At 36.6% G+C, this 21,730-nt stretch overlaps 2 protein-coding genes and 1 long non-coding RNA gene across 7 annotated transcripts in view; 1 reads left to right on the top strand and 2 right to left on the bottom strand.

The window, feature by feature from the left end:
* Positions 1–687: 687 nt before the first annotated feature.
* LOC145551620 (cyclin-D1-binding protein 1 homolog) lies at positions 688–9,439 on the bottom strand. Its single transcript, XM_081606797.1, has 11 exons — positions 9,304–9,439; positions 6,530–6,589; positions 6,188–6,267; positions 5,918–6,008; positions 5,100–5,196; positions 4,736–4,809; positions 2,660–2,736; positions 2,257–2,528; positions 1,914–1,974; positions 1,667–1,713; positions 688–942 (listed from the first exon to the last, which is right to left on the bottom strand). Exons 1-11 carry the CDS (start codon positions 9,389–9,391, stop codon positions 834–836), a joined length of 1,056 nt encoding a protein of 351 aa, XP_081462923.1. The 5' UTR covers positions 9,392–9,439; the 3' UTR covers positions 688–833.
* Positions 9,440–9,791: 352 nt separating this feature from the next.
* The window catches only part of LOC103464336 (uncharacterized), a 52,286-nt gene continuing 40,347 nt past the window's right edge, over positions 9,792–21,730 (top strand). For 2 of the 5 annotated variants that reach the window (XR_001776641.2, XR_014087496.1), the window contains exon 1: positions 9,793–10,058. This is a non-coding gene — a long non-coding RNA (uncharacterized LOC103464336). Of the gene's footprint in view, positions 10,059–21,730 lie in introns of all 5 variants that reach the window. The other 3 variants (XR_014087495.1, XR_001776643.2, XR_014087497.1) reach the window with 3 other exon arrangements.
* On the bottom strand, positions 11,096–19,050 carry dnase1l4.1 (deoxyribonuclease 1 like 4, tandem duplicate 1). The gene is made up of 9 exons (XM_081606705.1): positions 18,637–19,050; positions 18,427–18,530; positions 17,083–17,169; positions 15,945–16,057; positions 15,715–15,827; positions 14,833–14,990; positions 11,811–11,907; positions 11,533–11,608; positions 11,096–11,130 (listed from the first exon to the last, which is right to left on the bottom strand). The coding sequence occupies exons 1-9, from the start codon at positions 18,715–18,717 to the stop codon at positions 11,096–11,098; spliced, it is 864 nt and encodes a 287-aa protein (XP_081462831.1). The 5' UTR covers positions 18,718–19,050.

Below are 21,730 nucleotides of genomic sequence, written 5' to 3'. Positions count from 1 at the left end.
TGTTCTGCGTCTTTATGTGAGAAAACAACCTTACAGTTCATTCTCAGCCGGGTTCCATTTATTTCTGATGAGGAAGACCCAACACGAGTTGACTGGTACCGGATCTGTGACCTGCATTCACAGACCAACTACCAGAATGAGGTCATAATATTAACACAGTGAAGTTAGATCACCAGAACAAGGCCGTTTTAGAAATATCATTTTACAAAGAGGATTGTTGAACACTTTGTAAAGGTTTTTATACACACACACACACACATATATATATATATATATATATATATATATATATATATATATATATATATATATATATATATATATATATAAACCGGTTTTAGAAATAAGGAAATATTTAATCTTTTAACACATCAACATGGAATTATTATAAGTAACAGGACTTGGAAATGATTGCGCATTTCTATATTGAAACTTCGCAGTTTGACTTTTCCCTCTGGTAATATTGTATCTTTTTTCTAATATTATAACTCTAATATTACGATTAATAATATTACGATTTTATTCTCGTAATTTCAAAAAAGAAAAATCTTTCTCTATCTGGCTGTAATACTCAATTGTAGTTATAAAAAAGCAAAACATCTGATTTTATTTAATAAACGGCTCTGACAAAATATTTTACTTTCAAAATATTTCAAGCCCAACAAAAAAAAAATGAAAGAGTCAAAATGTATGTTCAGATTTTATATTGTCTTTTTTCCTCTCAGAGTTAAAGTAGTTTCTTCCCACTTTTTTTTCTGGCGCTCAGGTTTTACAGAAACCAAATCAGTGGTTCTGCAAAGGCGGCCATGTTAAAATCTTCTGATTACAGGAAATCAGCCGTCCAGCTCAACCAATTCTTTGGCTTTCTGAACATTGTGGTCGACGGCTCCCTCTAAGAACTGAACCCAGGTCAGCTCTGCTTCTCCACACACATGGCTGGATCTGGAGGGTGAGCACAAGTCAAAGCTGTCATCACTAAAGCAGCAACATTTACCAGATACAAACCATTTTAATGCTGGATTAAAGGCTGAAAACAAAACATTACACTGGAAAAAATGTTTCTTATTAGCCCATTTTAGAGGCGATTAGTGGGAAAACTGAGGTTCAGTTTGAAGAAACTTCATATTAAACGACATATTAATACATGTACATATTCTTAATTAGTATTTTCTAAATAAAGTTTATATATTTATGTCTGTACACTGAACATGTGAAACCAAAACGTTCACACACATAAACATTAAAGTTGATTCTGAAGTAATAATCTCACCTGGGTTTGGCTTTTGAAATCTAGCTCAGCTTTCTAATTTAATCAGTTATTTTTTCCTAAAGGGTCAGGAGGTTTGGACAGCGTTGTCCTCTTAATAAATGAAATTATCATTTGAAAACTGTTTTCTGCATTTATCAGGCTACAAAATCAAAAATCTTAAGTATTTTTGACTACTTAATATCTCAGTACACTTAATATAAGACAAAAGTAACTTTTCATCAAGATTTTGGAACTTGTTTTAAATCCCTTCATATTTATAAAAGAAAAATATGGTTCCACTGACAGATCATTTCACTGGTGACATGAAAAAATGTCTTATTTGTTGTAAAATAATGCATATCATCATGCACTCTTGATTTTCACAGATTCAAGCTACTGTGGATAAATGAATCTTACCTAATCAGGTCCAAAAGTTTCCTTAAAATTGCTGCCAATTTAGACGTCTAAATGGAAAAAAAGAAAATGTTCATTATTCTTCAGAAGTAAAAAAAACAAAACAACTCAATGTCAAGGTTGTGGAAATGCCTAGAATATAAAAAAAATTTATTTTTAAAGCTTCAAAAACAACACCCATATTATTTTGAAGGAAAACAAAGAATGTTATTCTATTTTTCAGGTCAGAAAGAATGCAGGGTTGTCTTACGTGGTTTTCCACTCCAGTGTAATTCATGGGTGGGTAGAGACAGAGGGCGAGATCGTCCACACTACGAAGGAAAACATCAACGCTGAGAGAAATATCTTCATGGGAGTGAACAGTTTAAAAAAACTAAACTTTTGACATCATGTGAAGGAAACAATACAAGTCTAAACATCCTGCAAATAACTTGAACCAGTTGGCAAAAACCAACATATTTTGATTTAAATTAGTAATTTAACCATCAGGAGTCTGTTTAGTTAATGTACCATCATCAACTTTTTCCATTTAGTTGCAACTTTTTTCATTCTCTACGTAAAATCCAGCAGAAACAACAACACCGTCTATTTACCTGCCGCTGATTTCCCGGCTGATGTCGGCCAGATCGTCCAGCTGAGCGACCTTCTGAGGTTCGGCAGCGTCACTGTTGTCCTCGACGGCTGACCTGAGTTTCCTCAGACAGGCTGCAGCTGTTTCAAATACCTCCAGACATGCTGTGATCACCTGCTGGTCCTTCTCTGACAGGGCCATGCGCTGGTTGTTGGGAGGACCGTCCTGGTCAGAGTTGTCGTCCGGGTCGTTAATGAGGCAGTCCTTGAACGGGTCCTCGGGTTCGGTCAAGATCTGTGAATGTGAAGGAGAGAGCAGCTGTTGATTCTCAGCAATAAACCTGGATTATTGTGTAAAAATTAGGTTATTAAATAATTGTAATAAGGGCAAAAACAAAGAAAAAAAACTTGCATGTCAGTGTTTACCTGTTTTATTTTCTCAACAGCATCTTTTACAACTCCAGACTGAGAGGATAGAACGACTAGCAGGGCTTCCTTATTGTCTGTAAAATACACATTTTTCCCAACAATAAACATGTTAAGAACTCTGAGTGTCAAAGTAAGTAAAAGTTAAACCCAATCTGGAAATCTAACATCTTCTCCTTAGGATCTTCTTTTTAACCAAATATCAAAATACTAACGCGAATAAAATGTGCAGTGGGTGCAACTCTACCTTGAATGAAATACCTTGTAAAAATATGAGTTTAAGTTTGTACGTATATTATGCTAATCTTTTATTTAATACAGAGGGCAACAAAGGAGATCAGGACATTTTTAATAAAAATGGTCAATATTTGGGCTTGAACACTTATGCAATCAGCAGTTATTGATTGCATATTAGAATAAATATTTCATTTATTCTCAGGTGTGCCGTTTATTTGTCAGAATATACATCACAATAAATATGAAAATGTTTCTTAAGTGGTGTTGAGAATAAATAATTCTGTGTTTTCCCTTCTATCTCTTTTAGCTAGTAGCAAAGCTAAAGCTAAAGCTAAAGGAAATGACACATTAGGAAAGCCCTAAAAGCTACGGTTAAAAGATATGCCACTAGGGAACGCCCTCTTTAGGGCGTAGCTTAGATAGAGGCTAACAAAGGGATTTACCATCTAACTCCTAAAGGTAGCATGAGAAATGAACCAGCTGTATTTTGGTATGAATAAATGGGGAATTCACGAAATCAACTCACTGATTCTTCAACCTTCTACATCAAGAACTTAGTATGGAGAACGGATAAATTATCCACAGTGGCTTATCAAAGTCTGGTTTAAAATATGAAGTTTATATCCTGTAAATCTACTAAACCTGAGTAACATCAGCGTGCTTAAAAGCTTCTGTTGCCATTTATTCTGATTATTTTATAGTAATAAAACAGACAAAAACTAAGGCTGCGTTCACACTGCACCTCGAAGTGACCCAATTCCGATTTTATTTTATTTTTTTGACATAGTTCAGCCTGTTTCTGATCTTTTCATGACAGTCTGAACAACACAGGTCGGATTCTTTTCGACCCCGGCCACGTGGGTATCTGATACTTATCCGATTCAAATGTGACCAAACGTCCAGGTAATCCGACCTGGACATCGGATGAATGACTGCGACGTCACACAGAATATTGTGAAAATTTGTCGCTATTCTGCGTCCTGATACGAGCAAGCGGGAAGAAAAACAACAACCATGACGGATTATAACGAGGACTAAGTTATTAATATGCTGCTCTGGTTGGACAACAACTTCAAATGTGTAAGCTTTCCTCCACCGTTAGCCTCCATGTTTACTTCCGCAAACACTGAGCTCTTCTTCTTCTTTTTGTGGCGGTTGGCAGAACACTGAGAACGCTGACGCTTTTGCGCCCTCTACTGCGCATGCGGGACACGGCAGGTCGTAAACCTTCGGGAGCACATACAGATCGCATGAAAGTGTGAACGACCACGGCAAAAAAAAACAAACAAAAAAAAAAAAACGATTTTGTGGTATTGCTATATTGAAATATTGAAAATAATCAGGCATCAGACGTAGCTCAGCTTCAGTTCTCTTTTTACCCTCTTGCTTTCTGTGCTTCTTTACAAAGAACATATTTTGTCGCATACGGACATAGTTAGAGCTCCCCCTGCTGTCCTCTTCATGCAATAACAGGACATAACATTTGACATAAAAATCGGAATTGAGCCACTCTGGGTTGCAGTGTGAACGCAGCCTAATGGTTTCGGTCATAAGTTTCCACAAATAACCTTCACTGTAAGTCAAAGATAAATAAATATTCTTATTCCTACATCATTAAATGTGGAAAATTGATACATACTTGCAAATATCTTACTCTCAAAATAAAATAGAACTACCTGAAAACTAGAAGCACCGATTCAGGCAAAAAAAAAGAAAAAGAAAAAACTGCTTATGTTAATGAAGGTGATATAAAAAAAACAAAAAACATTCACAGTATTGAGTAAAAAATCTGATCAACATTTTGATCAGCTGAGTTTTGCTTTATTTGTTTGTGCTTACCTTTTGGTAGCCGAGCAAAGCGATCACAGGCAGACCAAACTCCTCTAGTGGACATGATCTGCTCCTGGGTCAGGCTGAATGGCAGCAGAGAGAAGAGCAGATAGAGGGACATGATGAAGCTGCATTCAAATGAGGGAAGAAATCCAACAACTTCCTGTTTTGTTTTTCTGGTAGAAATAATATTTCTATGGGCTGCTTGCAAGAAGCCCTTCACTAGTGATGGATGATATGTTTAGTGTAATTTGATTTGTGAATCCAGTGGGAAAAAAAGCAAACAGCCTTAAGAAAACAGCAGCCAGAGATTGTGGAGGCTGACTGCTTTGTAATTCCTCCCATGGTGTTTGTGTGACAGTGATGTGTTCACCTTTGCAGTGGTGAGCTGATTATGACCTCCACCAGCCGTAAAACACCGTCCAGGACCTCCACAGTGGCGTCCCTGACCTGTCGCCGTAGCGTCACCCCTGAGGCACAGACAGGACTGAAATACTCAGCCAGACTTACAGTGCAGGCGTAAATATTAATCACTCTTTAGCAGAGGTGGGCAGAGAACCCAAAAAAGGTCATCAGGAAAGAGTAGCACTGTTTCAACATATTGTTACTGAAGTAGAAAGCAGCCGTCCAAGAAATTACTCAAGTAATTATAAACACATATTTGGTAGAAAGTCTCTTCAAGTGGTGATCAAATTATCAATCATTTAATATTTAATAATTACATATTCAGATGAACCAAAATATCAAGTTAAGTGGAAATTTTGGTATTTTAGGGACAAAAATGACAATAATTCATCTAAGTAACAAAAAAAAATTAAATCAGGCATAAAAACATTTTTCCAAATCAATTTGCTTCAATAAAAACCTTATAAAACTTGAACAAATACTGCAGGTGTGTGTCTGTGTTTGGTGAATTTTTGGTTGAAACATGTTTGTTTTTCATTCAGTGGGTAGAAAATACAGACATTTTACTCAAGTAAGAGAAGAGGTACTTTATAATAAAATTACTCAAGTAAAAAATAGTAAAAGCATAGTAAAAAATACTTCTAAAAGTAAATTTTAAAAAAAGTTAGTCAAATAAATGTAATTGAGTAAATGTATCCAGTTACTACCCACCTCTGCTCTTTTGTAACTCAGATCTACTTTGTTTTGCTAATAAATATTAAACTTTATACAGTTTTTAAGAGTCACCTTGGCTTTCAGGTAGGCAGGAGTAAACTTCACTCAGAGTCAGTGTGCTGTTTAGTACAGACACTAACAGCTTTTCTCCATCCTGCAACACCTGCAAGTTTGTTTTAGGACACAATAACAAGTTTACATGGCAGTTCATTTAACATGGAGAAAAATCAACAGAATTCCTAAAACAAACAACTTGGAACAATTAGATGCTTTTAGATGATGCCTGAATGAATAAGCAGAAATTTTGTGTACGATTATTTGTGTTGAAAATAGCAAACTGACTTGTAAAGATGGCTGAGGGCGTTTTGAGGAGCCCATGCTAACCAGCGTTGCAGCCATTGACACCGCCTTCACTCCCTGGCCTGAGGAAAATGGAAGAAAAGTTTGAAAACATTTTCAAAATATTCAATAGATACGAAATTATATTTGTATGTAAAAGTCAAGAAATGCTTTATTGTAATGAGCAATAATGTGTGATGATAAAATGTCGTAAATGAGCACTGTTCTGAAACAGCTATCATTGTATATCTTATCTTATTGTGCTAAAAGGGTCTGTGACAAGATGGGAGGTCACTTTAAGCTACATGGGGTCTAGAAAATGTAGATTTGTTAAGAAAACTCAACTCAAAGTGTTCCAGAACATGGAGAGATCAAAAGCTCCACTGTGATCACCTGATTCTCCATCTAGAGGAAACAATACAGAAAACACTCTTTAGCTGGATTATTATAAAACCTTTTATTACGTCATTGATTAGATCAGTGTTTTTCAACCACTAGTGTGCCGTGAGTGATCGTCAGGTGTGCCGTGGAAATTATTCAATTTCACCTATGGTACCGTATTTTCCCGACTATGAGCTGCTACTTTTTTCCTAAGCTTTGAACCATGCGGATTGTAGCCCGCTGTGGCTTTTCTGTGGATTTTTCTTCAACCACCAGGGGGCTCTCTAGCAGGAAGTGAATCATTAGAAGTCAAAATTGTAAATCAAAAGAAGAACGCGCTAATTAACAACCACATGCTAGCAGCAGGCACGACGGAGAAATGTTTTCAAACTCATATCATGCAGCTTTTAAGTTGAGGGCTGTCGATCTGGCACTACAGGAGGGAAACAGAGCCGCTGCACGTAAACTCGGCGTGAACGAAACCATGATTCGGCTTTGGAGACGAAGTGTTGCGTCCTTAATATATGCAGCAGATTTATTAGGACGCAGCCCTCTGCTGGGTCCTAATGGAAAACCGAGTAATTCATGTAATTTTCTTACCACGAGATGGCAGTAGGTGCAGAGCATTTTACATTAAAACAAGTTATGCGGGCTGGTAGAGCTGTTGCCTTGCAGCAAGAAGGCTCTGGGTTCGATCTTTCTGCATGGAGTTTGCATGTTCTCCCTGTGCATGCGTGGGTTCTCTTAGTACCGGGTACTCCGGTTTCCCCCCACAGTCCAAAAACATGACTGTTAGGTTAAATGGTCTGTCTAAATTGGTGTGAGTGTGTGTGTGCATGATTGTTTGTCCTGTGTGTCTCTGTGTTGCCCTGCGACAGACTGGCCAGGGTGACCCCCGCCTCTCGCCCCTCCCACTAAGGGACAAGGGTGCAAGATAATGGTTGGATGGATGGAATTACTGATGCACAAATGTTACAGGTAGCAGTGAGAGCATTGTATCTAGCAAGACTGTGATGACAGTGATGGAAAAGACAGAGAAGCTCAGCAGTAGTTGGAAAGAACATGGGTCCATTTCCCACAACATGTCTGTGTGAAGTGAGCTTCTCCAGCCTGGCTACTATAAAAACTAAAAACAGAGAGAGAGACTGAGAGCTGTTGAGGAAGAACAGTAGAATGGAGGCCAGGAAATCAACTGTTTTCATCCAAACATGCACAGGTTTCACACCAGGTGGGTAAAATATACAGATATTGACATTTTGTACATGCAACTCTTCATATTGTAACAGTGAATATGAAGTGAAATGTTTCCCAAATATTATTGCTTCTTTCAGAATAAGAATTATTTTCTCTATTCCGGCTATAAGAATGCTTGTGGATTAGTTCGTAAAACACTTTCAAGTTTTATATAACTTCTTTAAATTTAACACCACAGTGTTGTGGTTCTGTTCAGGTGTATTTTTGAAGTAGACATGCTAAGTGCAGTTTGAAATAAGAAATGTGATAAAAATACATTCTTGTGTTTATTTGATTCCTATTCAAGACACTTTGATAAGAATGACTATATATGACCATATATGTAATATAGATACAGAGTATCTTTGTTTACATTTTTGGTTGGTGCTGTGCCTCGAGATTTTTTCAATTAAAATAATGTACCTTCGCTCAAAAAAGGTTGAAAAACACTGGATTAGATAACCATCTAACACATAATAAATAGCAGCAGAGACAGGCCTACCTATATCAGTTAAATTGTTTTTGATATTTTACATATTCACCAATCTAATACTTCTATTTAATAGAAAACTTAGCAGCTACAATTTTTTATTGATGAACTTTTTGTCAGTAAAAAAATGGTCCCTGATTTAAAAACACTTTGATATAAAAATACTTTCACTAAAAATACTTTACAAATTTTTAAATCAAAACATTTTGATTTAAAAATAGTTTGTATTTAAATCAAAGTGTTTTGATCTGTTGTTTTTTTTTCAAAGTACTCTGGATTTTTAGAGTAAACCTCTTGTCTGTTCTATGATCCAATATCCACAAATATCTATAACAGTAATACAATGAATTGGGCTCATGATCATAAATTGTCATTTAGGAAATGTTAATTTCACCTAATTTGTCACTACCTTGAGTGTCTTTAATTTGCTGTATCTTAAAAACTACAGTACAATAAAATGCAAAAACAGTGCTAAAATTGACTTTATTGAACTTTCACAAATCCAATAAAGATTTTGCAAATCACAAACTGGGTTTTCAATATTCTGCTATCAGTATATAATAATCTAGTCCAGGTTTAAAGAGCCTAAGTAGTTGCAATTTTTAAACGGAAGCAGATTTGTTGGACTTGACCTTTAGTAATTTCCCCGAATTGGAAATTAATCTCGGCTTTATGACAGTAATTTAAACAGAAGGCAGATAAATGTTTTTAATTTACATAAAATTAAAACTGCAAAACCAAAACGCATATTGTTTTTGTTTAAAATGAAATGCAGTTAATCATAATAATGAGATTCAATTTGTATGTTTTGCTAAAATTGGAGCTATAAAATATGAAAACAACAACGTTGGGGTAAATAAAAAGACTTGAAGTGGATATACAAGACAAGTAAAGAAACATCAGGAAAATGGATTTTAAGAGATACCCCATGCGGTTTTAAATGCTAGCTGAAAATTAGCATGCAATGTTTGTCTTTTTTTCATTCCCTCCCCAATAAATAACTTGTCATATTTACCTCTGACTTGGTCTCTGATGCACTGGATGGAGTTTAGTGCGTTTCCTAGAGGCACAGCCAACACTCCCTTGCAGCTTTCAGTAGCCATGATGCCAAAATGAGATTATAGTACCTAGCAACACAACAGTTGTGGAACTGTTATTAAAGAGCTTCGGGAGGGGGCCAATCAGATGCCGGGGGCATCTGATTGGCCCCCCTCACCCCTCATCACCAGGTCATTCCTATACAGAAGAAAAGCAATAATATACATATGTAAAGAAAATGTATAAAACTATATATCAGGTGGGATACCAGCCTTCATTCTACTGTTACTGATAAAAGCAAGCTGATACTCCAAGCCGATACCACTGTCCTGCTGTGTGTGTGTGTGTTTATATATATATATATAAACATATATATATATATAAACATATATATATATATATATATATATATATATATATATATATATATATATTCTCATTTGTGCCCCCCCCCCAGATTGCCCTGTTTCCTCTTGGCTCCCTGACTTTAAAAGTCTAGCTCCGCCACTGCTTGGGACACATCGATCACTTCCGGTGCGGAGGCAACAGTAGATTAGCAATGGCGTTTCGACCGTTGCAGAACTAACCGACAATAACTGCTGATAATGTTTATGGAATTAACGCAAGAACGTCAGAAAGTATGATGTGAAAATGTCCCAAATTGTCTGGTGCCCAAGGAAGAAAAATAATGAAAAGAAGAAGAAGAAGAAATAAAACATCACAGAAACAGAGGTAAAGTAAAACTATGATTAAATTGCCTGTTGGTTAGCAGAATGTAGTAGCAGCTTGGCTAGCTAGCCAAGCACGGAGCTAATCAATGGTCTTTTATGTTTTATAGTCTTTTGCTGTCATGATAAACAAATTTATGTTGCAAAGCTGACAACACGCTGCAAATTTATGAAAATTTTTTAAAATAGTTTTTAATTGGACAGCGCTTAAGATGTATTACTTTGATACAATGTAGTCAGTGTACAGCTTGTACAATAGTGTAAATTTACAACTTAGCAGAGGGTTATGTCGACACAGCAGGTGAATGCGACCCGATCTAATCAACCTCCAAACAAAATCCAATTTTGTCATTTGCACGTGGAGTTGAAGCCGATAGTATCCGAAAGTTTCCAAACCGTTTGCGGTCTGGACAATCATGTCGCATTTAATTTAACTTTTTTGAGACGTGCACATAATCCTGCACCAGAAGAAGCCAGACGCTGTTGGTTGCGTATTTTACATTTTTTAATCAGCTTCGTGTTGTTGTGATCTTGTGACGATACTGTCTGGTTCCATCGCTGAATATCTTCGATTTGGCGGCGGCGTCCATTATTACTTCCGTAAACAGAGCTTTTCTGTGTGACGTTTTCCTTCTGCGCATGCGTGTCACAAATAATTCTCACAGAACTATGACAGCGGCTGGATTTAATTAGTAGCATAAATGACAATGGAAAACAAACAAAAAACAAGATGGTTGGATATCAGCAAACATTGGAATTGAGTATAAAAACCTATTGTGTGAACTTAGCCATTCCCCACCACCACAGGGCTTCATATACACTCAATATGTTGAATTTGTATTGAACCAAATATTTAGTTTTGGCTTGATTTGTTATGGAGAAACAATGGAGAGCAGGTGTGTTGAATGTATCACATTCCCCCTTTTTTATTACTGGAAGTAACCACATCAGTTTATGGTTGACTGTTTTCAGATCTGGCCTTTTTAGAACGAAGTGCAAAACCATGAGCCAGGCTCACTTTCTCCCTTTCTGTTTTCATCGTTAAGCTTGAGCCCCCCCTGCCATGTCTGTCAGACCTGCAAAGGAAATAAATGTAATTTATTCACACAGCAAGATCCATATGAGTTGGACAGTGTTTTCACAGCAGTGCATGAATGCAGAAAAAAATACATTGTGATCAATTGTGTTGCTAATAGAAGTTAGTTTACAACAATTAGCTAATTTCACTGCAGTGTGTGGACTTCAGCCCCCTTTTTTACACTTAGTCTCACAAAGACCGGAGGAATGAAACTTTATGATCAAATTATGATTAAACTACAGGAACTCCTCCAGAAAATTTACAATTAATAAAATATCTTAATGAAACAGCGTGAAATCCTTTTATTTGAAGTATAAAGCACTTTTTAATCTATTTATAGAATAAAATAATTGTTTTTACTATGATTATGATGATAATAATGATTATTAGGACATCTCACCATCACCATCATCTTGTCTTTCCACCAAAATCTTCAGCTCCACCTCCACTGGATAATGGTCGCTCACTTTCAGAGCCTGAAACAATAGAAATAATGAAACTTTAAGATTATTGAAATGTCTGAACTAACTGTAATTCTGGATTAACTCAAATATCAAAGGGAAAAGGTAAAATTATTCTCAATTCATTTTCGCTCCATGATCAGATCTCAGTAGTTTATCTGGTATTTGAATGAAATAGAAAACAAATAATTATAAAAATATGAAAATAAGAGCAAACCTGCTCATCGGAGAGCTTGTAAGCTTCCTGGAAGTTGAAGGTTTTACCGGAATTTGGAACAACAGCCTGATCCATTTTGTCTCCATAAACGACAATCCTGAACGAGGAGAAGAAGAATTACCAAAGCAAACAGCAGGGAGACACAGGATGATCATTCACGTTCCTTCTCAGATCAGACGTTTCTACAGTTAAATCAGACCAAACTTCTCTTGTTTTGGATTAGTTAGTTGTACAAATAATCTAAATATTTCTTATTTATGGCTCTAACAGAATCACCAGAATTATTACCAATCTTCTCTTAAGCTTTAACGTCTTGGGTGAAGGTTTTAGATGTTGCTTTGACATTTCCACATGCTCTACAGTTAGAATGGTAGAAGCATCCCTGTTTGTTCTCCGAATGTAACAGTGGTGATTATGGCCAAACAGTTGAACTTTAGTTTCATCAGACAATGGAACATGTCAGACCGTAATCTGGCTTTTTATCTTTCTTTTGGAGTAATGACTTCTTCCTTGCTGAGTGGCCTTTCAGCCACTGTTGGTACAGAAAATGTTTCTCTCGCTTCAGCAGCATCTTCACAAGAACTCTGGCTTCTATTTTGGGGTCAGTTTGCATATTTTGGACCAGAACTCATATATTTCTTGTGTGCTATGGATGATTGGACATTTCCGTCATGTTTATACTTCCGTATAATTGTTTGAACAGATGAATGCGGCTCCTTCAAGTATCTGGAAATTGTTCTCAAGGATGGAGCAGCTGCACAGTTCTCTTCGAGTCAAACGAGAAAGCAGTGAGTTCCAGGTGTGATTAGGCCTGTCACGATAACAAATTTTGCAGAGCGATTAATTGTCTAAAAAATTATTGCGATAAACAATAATATTGTTTCAAGATCTTTTGACACTGATTTAATGGAAATGACTAATAATGCATGCGATTTCCTGCCATAGATACACTTTATATTCAAACCAACACATAACACGGGAACTGATAAACTAAAAAAGCAAAACAACCAAAAACAAAAATAAAATGTATTCTCAGTCTCCATTAACAAAAAACGTACTTGAATAAAAACTAAACAACATAAAACCAAAGTGGAAATAAATACTGCATTCAACCATAAGAGTGCAGATTATAAAGTCTGTACTATATTGCCCTTCAGTAATCACTAGATTTGAAAAGAGAAGATGGGCACATCCGACTACCTAATGCAGTAGTTCACACTACACGATTTTTTTGCCCCTATTTTCCCCTTATGAGAGTCTTAGAACGTTGGTCGCTGATGGTTTCGTAACCGATCATCCTGTAGTGTGTGGTGTGTTACGGTAGGTCGTCGTGGCCGCTCCGATCTAAATCAAGGATTTCCCCCGACTGGAAGCGTCAATGCAGCCCGTTGAATGTGAAAGGTAGCCAATCAGAAAGCGCGGATTCTCCTCTGAGGGGAAATTACGGAGGGGAATCCCAAACAGCTGTCACGGCGCAAAGATGATTTGTGGAAACAACATTAATATTTATTCAACATTTCGTGCAAAGAATATAGAAATGACAAGGGGAGGAGTTGGAGCCAAATTGCTACCTCAGTTGATAAACCCGGTAAGTTTTCAGCTGTTCTTCGTTAACGTGACATAAATAGGTTATAATGATTTTCATTCAGTCAGGACTTTACGCTGACTCTAGCCACATGCATCACAGGTAGATTCTAGTAAAGCATTGATTAATGCCTGGTTTTAAAATTGGTTAACTGGACTTGCAGCCATTATTTTGTGCCCATGTGACTGGACACCACACGGCACGACGAACCCGATCGAACCGTCATACCTGGGATTTCTGTCAGGTTTTGAAAATGGGCCGACAGTCGGCGACAACTCATGTAGTGTGCGCTGGACATTACACTAAGAAAGAGCACCGGAGTTTAGACTTTTTTCATTCAGTTTCATCAAGAGAAAGAAAAAACGGCAGGAAGAGACGATAAAGCCGATAATTAAAATGAGGTCGATAGGTTTAATTTATCGTCCGATTAATTGATTTATCGTTTATCGCGACAGGCCTAGGTGTGACCTTAAAATACATCCACAGGTGAGCCTCAAAATAACTCGAATCTGTCAGTTTACCAATCAGAGGTTTGTGGAAGGAAACATCTGCATTCAAAGAAAATCACCAAAAAGTTATTTGGCACCTGACAAATAGTACGGCGCCCTCTAGAGGCACCATACTCTTGTTTGTTCGTTTGTTTTTTCACAATAAATTAGCAAATACACCCTGGTCTGTTTGGTGTACAATCAGAGATGATAAATGTCCATTTAAAATTGCAAATGCTTTTACGGAGCCTCAATGAGAACATGCTTCTACATTCTTAATTATTTGGTGCAAATAACTGATTGTAAATTGATCTATTTGTTTGTGTACATTTGAGATATAACCGCACATGAAAACAGCTCTTTACTAACCAGACTACCAACACAAAAAAATTACAAAACTGTTAAATGACTTTATTACGCTGTGAATGTAAGTCAAAGGTAGTCAAAATAGTCTAAATGTATTTTGTCTTTCCTTCTGTCTTATGTAAAGTTTCTGTTTGTGTAAAAATGAATGGAAAGAGACAGAAATCCCATGTTTGGCTAGTTTTGCTTTTGCATTTTGCACATAAGTTTGTGGTGCATTTGTACCCTAAAGAAAAATATGTAAAACTTCAGATATCTCACAAACGAGATATTAACACACCCCACAACAACCTTACATTGTAGAAGAGACTTTCAGTATTGAAGATGCTGCTGAACCGACCAGTAAGTTATTGTGAGAAAACGCAAAAGAAAAACATTCCCCATGTTTTCTAAGTGGCCCCATAAAATGGAAATAATTTTGGTAATTGTAATTATAAAACAAGAGAAATTTGGTTTGATTTAATGTAAGAGAATGAGGAGAAATGTTTTTATTTGGTGCTGCATATAAAGTTCCAGTTTCAACTGAACATGAGGTTTCATGAACATCAGTTGGTTTTAATGTTTATTCTGGTTGGTTGGTTCCTACCTGTCGTATGTGTTGGTGTTTTCGGGGCTCACTGTCGTGTCCACACCGTCTTTGATCAGCCAGTGGAAGTTTTCGTCGCTGCGGATTCGGATGTCCTTCATCTTCGTCTTGGGAACATACGGTCTGTCGGCGTTAAAGTCGCCCAGGATCATCACGTTCTGTGGTGGGCAGACAGGAAGCCTTAACCAGTGCCACCAGTTTGGACTTTGTTCCCCATATGAAACAGGAAAACGCACCTTTTCACTTCAAGGGTTTTAAATGTGACAGTATAATAAATAAAATCCATTCTTAACCATGTTCTAAAAGTATTTCAGTACTTCTGTATGAAGCTGCTTTGTAAAATGTTTATTGTTGGTGCTTAGATATGGAGGGACAAAAGAGACAAAAATAAAAAAGAAAATGCATCATCAAATTATCTACCTTGAAGTAAATACATTTTCAAATAAATGTATAAATAATTTATTTAATAGACAATTTAAATATCTTTGAATTATAATTAATTGTAATGTGACGTATTTAATAAATTGATTCTGTATTAAATGGATTTAAACATTTTGTGGGACATTTAATTGATCATTTAATGATGTATTTGTTTATTTAATTCCGTCTCTTGGCCCCCATATGTAGGATCTATATTTATGTCTGTAAAATGAGATTATCACATTGTAGAGAACATAAAACATTGATTTAACACAGAGATATCCAAAGGAAACATTTTGCTGCTTTTCTCATTTTCCATGTGTGCTTGTGATTTTTCTTATTGTTTTGGTCTTTTTCTCCTGCTCAATCTCTCTCTCTCACATTAAAACAACCTTTAAATTCACAACCATTTCAGTTATATTTAACAGGATTAAAAGCATTTTTATGCGCGAGTATGTTTACGTTGGTCCTCCACTTTTCCTTGACTTGAACGAAGAGGTCGTAGAGTTCGTCCAGTTCCTTCACCGCGTCTTCTGGTTTGGTGTGAACTGGGATCATCACCAGATCTTTCAGAACTGCGAGGAGAATCAGACAAAAATACAGTTTTAGATTTAAGGTCGCAGTCATTGTGGATGTTATTATACTTTAAAGTGTATTAGTGAACATTACAAGACAATTATGATTTTTTTCACCTGTATTTGGGCAACTGAATCGAAGGATATACGGATCTCTGTCGATGTTGTCCTGTCCTTTAGTCTTCTCATCATCAGACTGGTACGTTCCCACCAGTTTAACCATGTCGTCCCTGCATGTACAAACCATACAGTTTTATTTATAAACCACTTATTAAACAACAAAAATGAATCTTAGGACATCGGGAATATTGGCTCTGAACAGCGTGATGTCAGTCTGATTTTAAATTACATTTTGAAAATTTATTGTTGAGCTGTTTCTGATGCCAATCAAAGAGGTTCAGCAAAGAGCCCAGCAATGATCTGCAGCAGAAAATACAGTTTGCAAAGAAACGGAAAGAAGAAATGAAAGAAAATGGCACCAAAAGGGAATGGATTTAAAGTAAAAGAGAGAGGACCCAGAACGGAGCCTTGCGGCTCTCCTCAAGGGAGATGAGTAGAGAAAGATCTAAAGTTATTGATACAAACAGATAAAAGTTGGACCAGAACCATTTAAGAGTTGAACCCGTTATCCTGACCCACATCCTCATTTTCATCTAGGAAAGAATTTAATTTCTCGAACGTTTGACAAAAAAAAAAGAAGAAATCGGCCTGAAATTTGACAGATGCATGAAGGCCGGATTTCTCTAGCAGATGTTTCTTATCAGCATGTTGAAAACTTTGTGGCACAAAACCAGATGTTAAACTGTTACTGATGATTTTGACCAAATGAAGGAAGAACATTAATAGAGAAACTAACAACTGGAGGCAACAGTTCTGGTTTTACTTCTGAGCATCTAAACTACATCAAATGCATTTTGCTTAAGTGACTATGAGATAATTTATGGTAATAAAACTACAGTTTGAATATTAACAGATTACCAACTTTTGTATTATCATGAAACTATTTCCGTTTGTATTTTTTTGTTAACTTACTACAGAATTTGCTGTTGAAAATTCAACTATTTAATCTGAACTCAGTAGTTCAGATAAAAGATTTTCACTTAGAAACCAGCATTTATTTTGTTTCTTAGACTTATTTTGAAGTAAATTGATGTACTTGTTCAGATCAGTCAGATTTTGTTACTTTCTCATCTTTACTGTCAGTTTGTGAAGGAAATAATCCTCCTAATGAATGGATGAATGGATGAACTGTCACCTGTACAGGAACATGAACTGCTCCTTGTAGCTCGTACGGCCCAGGCGAGTGCTGATTCTCAGAGCGTAGTGATGTTTCCGTTCCGGTCTGCGGAGACAAACAGAAGTGAGGCCATGATAAATGTTTACGTCAGAGAAAATCAGCGGATTAAGCAGATTCACGCAAATTTTGAGGCCTCAGGGTCAGCTGTGTTTCTAAATTATGGCTGGAGGTTTTTAGAGAGACCAGTTAACAGTGAAGGCAACGAAAAGTGTGGGATCTGATGAATTTACATGAATTTCTACAACTGAGGAAAAACTCAAGGGACTCCCTGATGTAATTTGGATGTATGCAGATAAAAACTGCTAAAATAATGGTCTAGACTCTAGAGGGCCACATATAAAAGCTACAGAGGGCCAGATTTGGCCCCCAGGCCTTGAGTTTGACACCTGATCACTAGGAGAACACCTGAAAATCAAATGCTTTTAACAAATCAACCAGTTTCGACAAGAAATGTGCAACCAGGAAGATGTCCAAAGCTTGTTGACGTCTACACTGCAAAAACACAAAATCCTACCAACTATTTTGTCTAGTTTCTAGTGCAAATACTGTTGGTTCACTTTAAATAAGAAAAAAAATAACTTAAAAGTAATTTGTTAGCAATAAATTAATTCTCTTATGAAATGGGAAAAAGTCTTTTTATAAGTGAAATAATTTACAAGAGGAACTAGCATTTTACAAAATCAATATTCAAGAATTATCAACGTAAAACAAGCTTCTACTTCTTGCTGACAAATTACTTTAAAGTTGTTTTTTTCTTATTTCAAGTGTACCGAAATATTTGCACTAAAAACTTGACAACATTTGGTAAGATTTTAGGTTTTGCTGAAAGACTTTTGGCTAAATATAAATTTTGATGTGATTATTTTTGAATCTGTGTGATTTAACCTGTGTGGATATTAACTTGTTTGGTTTGTTGTTTCTAAAAATGATTGCGGTTTATTGTTGTGTATTCAATCAAACTTTCCTTGTTGATTTATGAGTTCTGGAGGAAGCCAATTTTTAATCAATTAAGTTTATTTGCATATCACATGTCAGGAACAAGGCAGTTCAAAGTGCTTTACATCATAAAAACGCCATACAGGCAGCAATTGAAAGAAAAAATGGTAACGAACATTTTGATGAGTGCCATCATCAAAATAATCAATGAATTAAGTTGATCAATGCTTCATTTATTATGGTTCAGAAGCAGCAGGAGGGTTTTTAGTCTCGGTTTAAAGGAACCCAAACATGCTATTTGTGCTGAAGTGTTTCTTCAAACCTTAGTTTATGTAGCTGCTGAATGAGCCACCAAGGGTTTAAAACTTTGCCTTTACTGACTTGTTGAGCGCTTGCATCAGAGCGGCCACTGATTCCTTGGTGTTGTCCACGACTTCCAGGATCACAATGATGTCATAACGGGAAATAATCTGACAGACGGAACATTTCTCAGTTGATTACTAAGCACAAATATTCCCTTTAAAGGAAAACCACCAGGTCTGTCTTTACCCTAAAATGGTGAGTTTGTGTTTTTACCTTAACGAGGATCTTCAGAACATCTGGGTCCGACACTTTGCTCCGTCCAAACTTCTGAATATTAAAAGCTGCGATTTTCATGTTGGCTGAAAGTTTGTAAGAAAAAGCAGATTCTTTATAAAAGCAAAACCTTTTAACAAAGAGAGACAGCTCTTCTGAGTCCAGCTTTACCGCCTGCTGCAGCAGATCAGATCCATTTGTTTCTCACAGTTAACAGTCTCCAAAGCACAGACAGAAAGTCTCTCAGTCCTCAAAACACATCAATGGAAAATCGGTTCTGTTGACAAACTGAACGTCTCCTTTGCTAACCTCGTCTTAAATGCTCTGAGTTGATTAAATCACAGTTCACTCAACCGTTAAAGTTCAGAGTGTCATACTGTTTACTGCAGAAACTTACTTTACTCAGAGGAACATACAGACTTTCCTCAACAGTTTTGTTCTGTTTTATTAGCTTTGTTGTTTATTGCAACAGTTAACTGATGTAGCTGGTAAGTCATAAAGTTAAAATTAATAAAATAAGTATTACAAAACAAGCGATTAGCATTTTGTGAAATGCCATCATCAAAATCAAGCAAATACGGTATATGTCACATATTTTGATCAATGTTCCAGGCATTATCGGTCAATGTTTCTGCAGTTTTGCAGTTTTCTAGAAGTGTATTCTAGATCTGTGGTGCATAGAAGCTGAATGCTGCTTCTCCATGTTTGCCTCTGTTGATAGAACAGCAGTAGATCTTTTATGTATTGAGGTGCTGAGCCGTTCAGTGATTTATAAACTACCAACAGCATTTTAAAGTTTTCTCTCTGAGCTACAGGGAGCCACTGGGAGGACAGTAGAACCGGGTGGTGTGCTCCACCTTCCTGGTTTTAGTCAGAACGCCAGCAGCAGCTCTCTGGATCAGCTGCAGCTGAATAAGAAATCAAATCTGATTTTTTTATTATTATTACTATTATTATTATTCAGACTTGTGAAGATGCCACTGAAGATAAACACGTGGATGGGTTTCTCTCGATCTAACTGAGACATTAGTCCTTTAATCCTGTAAATGTTCTTCAGGTGATAGAAGACCAACTTTATAACTGTCTTTATGTTGCTGTGAACGTTCAGGTTCATGTTCATCCTGATCTTTAGTTTCCAGCTGGAATAACTGAAGCTGTGCGTCGACTCTAGATCAGAGGTCGACAACCCAAAATTTTGAAAGAGCCATATTGGACCAAAGAAACAAAAAACAAATCTGTCTGGAGCCGCAAAAAATTATAAACCTTATAAAAAGCTTATAATGAAGGCAACACAGGCTTTAAGTGTTTATGTCAGCTTATTATCAAAATGACTAAGTGTATATATAATTATCATTCATGATTAAATGTTTATTTTCCCTGCAGTGAGTCCTGGACAGACTGATGCGCCACGTCACTCTGTTGTACGATGGTGCTTTAAGTTTACCCTCCGTTACAATATTAAGTATTATGTTTTGTTGCATTGATAAAATTAAAAAAATACAATAAGAATCAGATTTTTTATGTCATTTTTATTATGAAGATCGACAAGGAAAGGGTAATTTTTCCTTTTGGAACTCGGAAACTCTGCTCCCAAGAGCCGTTTGCATAACAACAATCGCTCTTTGTAAATAATCACGTTAACTGTGTGATCAACAAAACGTGCAAAAAACACAGAACGAGCATAACGTGCCCTTTATCTGGGCAACAAACGGAGTGCAATAAAACGCAACCTGCAGTTATAAAATAAAATGGCAGCCTTTTGAAAAGGTATATAAAATGAAACTAGCACAGTTTAAGTTTGATTTCTCTGCAAATGCCAGGTCAGTGCGAGGGTAAGACATGGCAGCATCCTCTTCTCTTTTAGCACACAACCATCGTTGGACCTGAGCAACAAAACACAATAATATCGCTAAGTGTCATTCTAAATATATACTTACAAAAATCACTAATCAATTTATAAAAACAACTTTATTACTAAATGTATGTGCCAATAGCAGGATTGTGTTCTTACCCGTCTAATGTCACTTCTGTTTACGGACATCACTGGACAGCTTCTCAACGTTGCGCATGTAAGCTGTAACTTTAATCTAGACGCGGCAGCTAATGGCACGCCTTCCCTGGAAACGTTATTGGACAACTTCTCGCTACAGAGCAAACGTTCAGGCAATCCTTCCGCATTGGCAATGAATGCAAATGATTCGGTCCAAGAATTGTAGAATGTCTCCTCGGCTATTTTCCTCTTTTCCCCTGTTCTCTCCATGGCCCACCTGTCGGTTTGTTTACCACAGCCTGACAGCCGCATGCTTCGCATCCCGCCCCGCTGAAAGGAACGTACACAGGCAAATCTTTGATGACGAAAGTGTTGAAATGTATTATTTATTCTACACATTTTTATTGGAAAACGTTAAGAGTGATTGTGTAATGTTTGTCCTCCTACAAAAACCATATTAAAACAAAAAAATATATTTCCCACTCCCTTCTTTTTCCATGTTCAAACAGCTTTGAAAAGCTCCAGGGAGCCACTAGGGCAGCGCTAAAGAGCAGCAGGTTGCCGACCCCTGAGTTAGATCGATCCTCTTTAGGTCCAAATATAATAACTTCAGTTTCTGTTCAGCTGGAGAAAGTTTTTCACATTCATCTGTTCAGTGACTGGATGGTTCTGGTGATGTAGAGCTGTGCATCATCTGCATAGACTTATAGTAACTAATCATATTACCTGTTATAAACTGAGCTAGCAGGATCTTGTGGATATTAATTTCGAGGAGTCCCAGGGTTGAACCTTCGGGAACCCCGCATGTCAATAAAATCACTACCATTAGTCAGTTCATCAGTATTTATCCCTATGCATAACTATTGATTCTTTATCAATTAAGATATCAATGAATGTGTGTCTGTCTGTGCATGTAAGTCCTGCATGTGACCCACATAATTTCCTCTTTTGTGTTTTTCATACTTAAGAGTTTCAGAACATTAAACTAATTTAAATATCAGTCAAAAACTACACAAGTAAACACAATATTTTATATTATTACTTTTGATCATGTTGTTAATTTTGTTTTTATATATGTTAATACGTTTATAGTACATGCCTCAG

Source organism: Poecilia reticulata, chromosome 5, assembly GCF_904066995.2.
Source record: "Poecilia reticulata chromosome 5, P_reticulata-male-v2, whole genome shotgun sequence".
NCBI lineage: Eukaryota > Metazoa > Chordata > Actinopteri > Cyprinodontiformes > Poeciliidae > Poecilia > Poecilia reticulata.
Note: the sequence above shows the minus strand (reverse complement) of the source record. Positions and strands in the feature narration are given on the sequence as shown.